At 45.1% G+C, this 4,367-nt stretch overlaps 1 protein-coding gene across 1 annotated transcript; it reads left to right on the plus strand.

The window, feature by feature from the left end:
• The first annotated feature begins 910 nt into the window (after positions 1-910).
• LOC103696437 (abscisic acid receptor PYL4-like) lies at positions 911-2,099 on the plus strand. Its single transcript, XM_008778065.3, has one exon. It carries the CDS (start codon positions 961-963, stop codon positions 1,636-1,638), a length of 678 nt encoding a protein of 225 aa, XP_008776287.1. The 5' UTR covers positions 911-960; the 3' UTR covers positions 1,639-2,099.
• The last annotated feature ends 2,268 nt before the right edge of the window (positions 2,100-4,367 follow it).

Here is a 4,367-nt window from a genome sequence, read left to right on the forward strand (position 1 = left end):
TCTAACCAAGTGATTTCGAGTTTGAAATGCACGAGCGTCGATTAAATTGTGGAGACCGGATGCTCTCTGCTCGGACATGAGGTCTGGAAGGGCGTATCGTTTTGTTGGTAGCCTCGGTGGTACCAAATGTGACGCACTCATACATGGTATTCGTGTCGGAGCTCAGAGGGATAACCGAGCCGGGCCCACGGATGGAGAGGATATGAGTATAACCGGCCAGGGTGTCCAACACACGGTCATTTTTGCCCGCATCGAACATTCTCCTTGCGGAGTGGGGGCCTAGTGGAGGCTGCTACGCGAGAATTGGCTTGTCCACCCCCCTGGGGCCTAGTGGAGGCTGCTATGCGAGAATTGGCTTGTCCCCCGCCCCCCTTCTTCAAGCACAAAAAAAAAAAGCCAATTTATAACTCATGGTGATATTTTTAGCATAACAATGTACAAGTTGGATATTCATATAAGATCAGAAATAAGCAAAGGGTGATGTGGGAAATCACACAAGCGTCCAGCCAAAGGACAGTTGGGTATCAACCAACTGGCTCCTTATTTTATTACCCACAGACATCAATCACCCTGATTTTAATTAACCACTACACTGCCCAACCAACCCCAGCTCCCCCGCGCCACCACTCCGCTTTCTCCCCACTTTCCGCACCACTAAAACAGCCCATTGGAAACACCACCAAAATCCACCCTCCCAAATCTTCAATCCAACAAACAAAAGCCCAATTGCTCAATTTGCGTTACAACCAAGGTTAGTACCCTATAAAAAAATCTTTAGAAAAATATTTTTTAAATAAAACCTTTAAATATATAAAAATCTTTAAATAAATCTCCTGTAAGCTATAAAAATCTTTAAATAAATAAATCTCATGTAACGCCATACTTTCCCAACGCTTCTCTCATATATAAACCTTTCCCAACTCACCCAATAACCATCTCTCTCTTTAGAACTGCTGAGTGATGCCTTGCACTCCTCCGAAGTCCTCCGTCCAACGCCAAAGGCTCAGCACGACAGCCGGCGTCGGGGCCATAAACGGGAACGGCATGACCCAGGGGCCGATAGCCGGCGGCAAGGTGGCGGCGGAGGAACGATGCACGGCGCACGCGGTGCCCGAGGAGGTGGCGCGGCACCACGAGCACGCGCTGGGGCCGCATCAGTGCTGCTCGGCCGTGGTCCAGACCATCGCCGCACCCGTGCCGACGGTGTGGTCGGTGGTCCGCCGCTTCGACAAGCCACAGACCTACAAGCACTTCGTCAAGAGCTGCCACGTCCTCGTCGGCGACGGCGACGTCGGCACCCTCCGCGAGGTCCGGGTGGTCTCCGGCCTACCGGCGGTGACCAGCACCGAGCGTCTCGAGATCCTCGACGACGAGCGCCACGTGCTCAGCTTCCGGGTCGTCGGCGGCGAGCACCGGCTGGCCAACTACCGGTCGGTGACCACCCTCCACGAGGCCGCCGCTGGCGGCGGGGGGACGGTGGTGGTGGAATCGTACGTGGTGGACGTGCCGGCCGGGAACACGAGGGAGGACACGCGGGTCTTCGTCGACACCATCGTCAAGTGCAACCTCCAGTCGCTCGCGCGCACGGCCGAGAACCTCGCCCGGCGCGGCGGCGCCGTCGCGAGAGCAGACCCGTAATTAGGTGCTGGAACGGGGGGCCTTTTCTTGCGAGCTCTATGGTTTGTCTCTTTTTTTCCTCCCCCCCTGGGTTCCTCCCCCTCGGCGTGGAGGCTATCGCGCCCGCCCACCCACTTGAAGCGAAACGACGATTTCGTCGTACCGCGTAGCACCAGCCTCAGCTCTCTTCTTTTTCTTCTTTTCCCCTTTTCTTTCTTTTGTTTTCGTTTCCTCCCCCTCCCCCTTTTTTTAGGATAAATACAAGTATTACAGACCATTGTGAATAGGGTCCCCCCTCCCTTCTCTCTCTTTCTCTGTGTGTGTATGAGATTTGTTCATACTCAGCTTTTAAAGCAAGGTTTATCTTTTTGATAAAATGTGTGATCCAAGGCGCTATTTGCAATGGATGGTGTATTTGATTATTAGAGTCTTTTTTTTTTGTATTAAGATTTGAAATAAGAGTGACATTCTTACCATGATTTTATCATATATTTTTTTTCTTAAAAAATATGAAGTTAGTGGTTTGTTAGTGTGATGAGTTGGTATTAAAATAAAACTATTGCTGAAAAGTGCCAAGATTAGAAGGGTTGGCTAGTTACATTGAACCATGATTAGAAGGACAAGAAAAAAAAAAGGATGTCATCTCTTTTCGCTCAAGCATGCTGGCTGTTTTGGAGAACATCCGTCCTTTCCACTCCAAGGAGCATTTGTTAGTAAATTAGTCATTATGCTACCGTTGGCTTCTCAATTTGCTGCATAGTTAGCCTCCCCAGCATTACCATAGAAATTTTCCAAAGGTCATGATATCTGCATTAGTTTAATATCACGCTCTAATACCATCGCTTTCTCATTATTATAGTATAAGAAATGTCTAAAAATATTTTTTGGATGAAACAAGCTCTCCAAATGTGGAACATATATACGGGGTAATGCATGTTGACGATAAGTTCAAGCTTATCGGTGGATACTACAAGCAGCAAATTGGCCTTTTTTTTAAATGTTAAACTTCATTATCCTCAAACTATTATCAAATCAATCATGCTATGCAATGTGACCTTGCCAGTGCATTTGATAAAGAAACTATGGCCCGAAAACATTTTTTAATGAGCATCAGCCAACATTGTTGGGTATTGATTAATGTAATTGTTTTTCTAAAACATATAACCATTGTCCACTTGCGACCAAATGATAGCTTAGGAGACTTGGATCTTATCTTCAATCAGTCATCAGTGATGCTTAGCTGACTGACTGTCTTACTTTGGTTTGTCGTAATCTTTTCTTTTTGGATTTGTTATAACTTACTGTTAAGTGTGAGATCTATCTCGTTTTATGATTTAGTTCACAAATCTATACATATAAAAAAAAAAAAAAAATCCAAGCCCGATGCCCATTGCTGATCTCTTCTAGAAGTGCAAGGGTGGAGCTCTTGTGGTATGGACTCGACTCATTTGGATATACATTATCTTTTGCCTCTCATTTTAGCAAGACAAGTGAGACGAGACGCATTGGGGTTAGGGTTCACCGAAAGGTAGCTAGCTTTGTTTTTGTATTCCCCCTTCTTTTGGTTATAGTGGAATCTCTGCTCCATCCTCGTTTGTAGATACAGACGAACAGTCGAACCGGATAAACTTGTGCACGCTGTGTTTTGTTTTTTTTCTCTCTATCTTTTTGAATTTTTTTATTCTTGTTCGTTTTGAGCCCTAAGTACACTGTTCCATCTAGATTCATTCCAACACTTTTTTTGTCTTTGTAACTAGTTTGTTGTAATAGTGTCTCTATAAATGGAATACGAATCGAGTGGGAGGAAGGTATCCACTTGGACTCAGTGAAGAGCCTAATGGAGTTTATTTCTACAAGGACCCTGCTATGCCTGCATCCTATAATAACCGTCTCATACATCCCTCTGGGGATCGTCGACGCGTTTTATCAAGCATTTTTTTCCCTTTTTTTTCTTCTAGAAATGAAAGTCCAGGTCCTTGCACTAACTGTTCATTGGCAAAGAGAACTAGAGAGATCTTTTTCCAAATCATTTGAATAAAAGTGAATGTCCATTTGAACTTGTGCAATTGTGAGATGATGGGGTATGTACTCGATGCCCACACACAGCACATATCATGTCCTCACTATTGTTGATGATTAATTACAACCATTGTATATGGACATTGTTATGAAAACGAAGTCTGAAACTTCTTCCTACCTCATCCATATTTTTGCTATGGTCCAAAGCCATTCTAATAATACTGTAGCTAAAACTGTTAAGAACTGACAATGGGTTGGGCTTTCTTTCCTACTCAAATGCAAGCCATGCATCTTTCATCCGCAAATGTATTCCTTCGTACGTATTATAATTTTTAATGGAAAAACTGACACTGTCCCATCTATATTCTATTCATGGAGATGCATGCTGCATTAAGATGCAGATGTGAATCAGCAGCTGGCCCGCTGTGCAACTTGTCCTTGACGACCCCCAACTTGTTCCTAAAAGAAGGCCAAGTTGAGGGACTTTTCTATTTCTTGCATCGCCAACCTTCTGTGCTTCATTTATTTATCCTTTTTCTTCTTTTCTCCCTCCTCTTGCGTACTGTTTCTGCTTGAAATAAAGGGTGGGATGGTTTGCAAGTTGTGTTGCAAGTTGGTAAGGCTGCCTTTAATAGATCCCCGTGGCCTCTTATTTATCATCGAACCCTCTCTACCTCCCACCACCCCTCTCTTCCTCCCACCCGTTTTCTCACCAGACCCTTCTATCTTCC

Source organism: Phoenix dactylifera, chromosome 13 (assembly GCF_009389715.1).
Source record: "Phoenix dactylifera cultivar Barhee BC4 chromosome 13, palm_55x_up_171113_PBpolish2nd_filt_p, whole genome shotgun sequence".
Classification (NCBI taxonomy): Eukaryota; Viridiplantae; Streptophyta; class Magnoliopsida; order Arecales; family Arecaceae; genus Phoenix; species Phoenix dactylifera.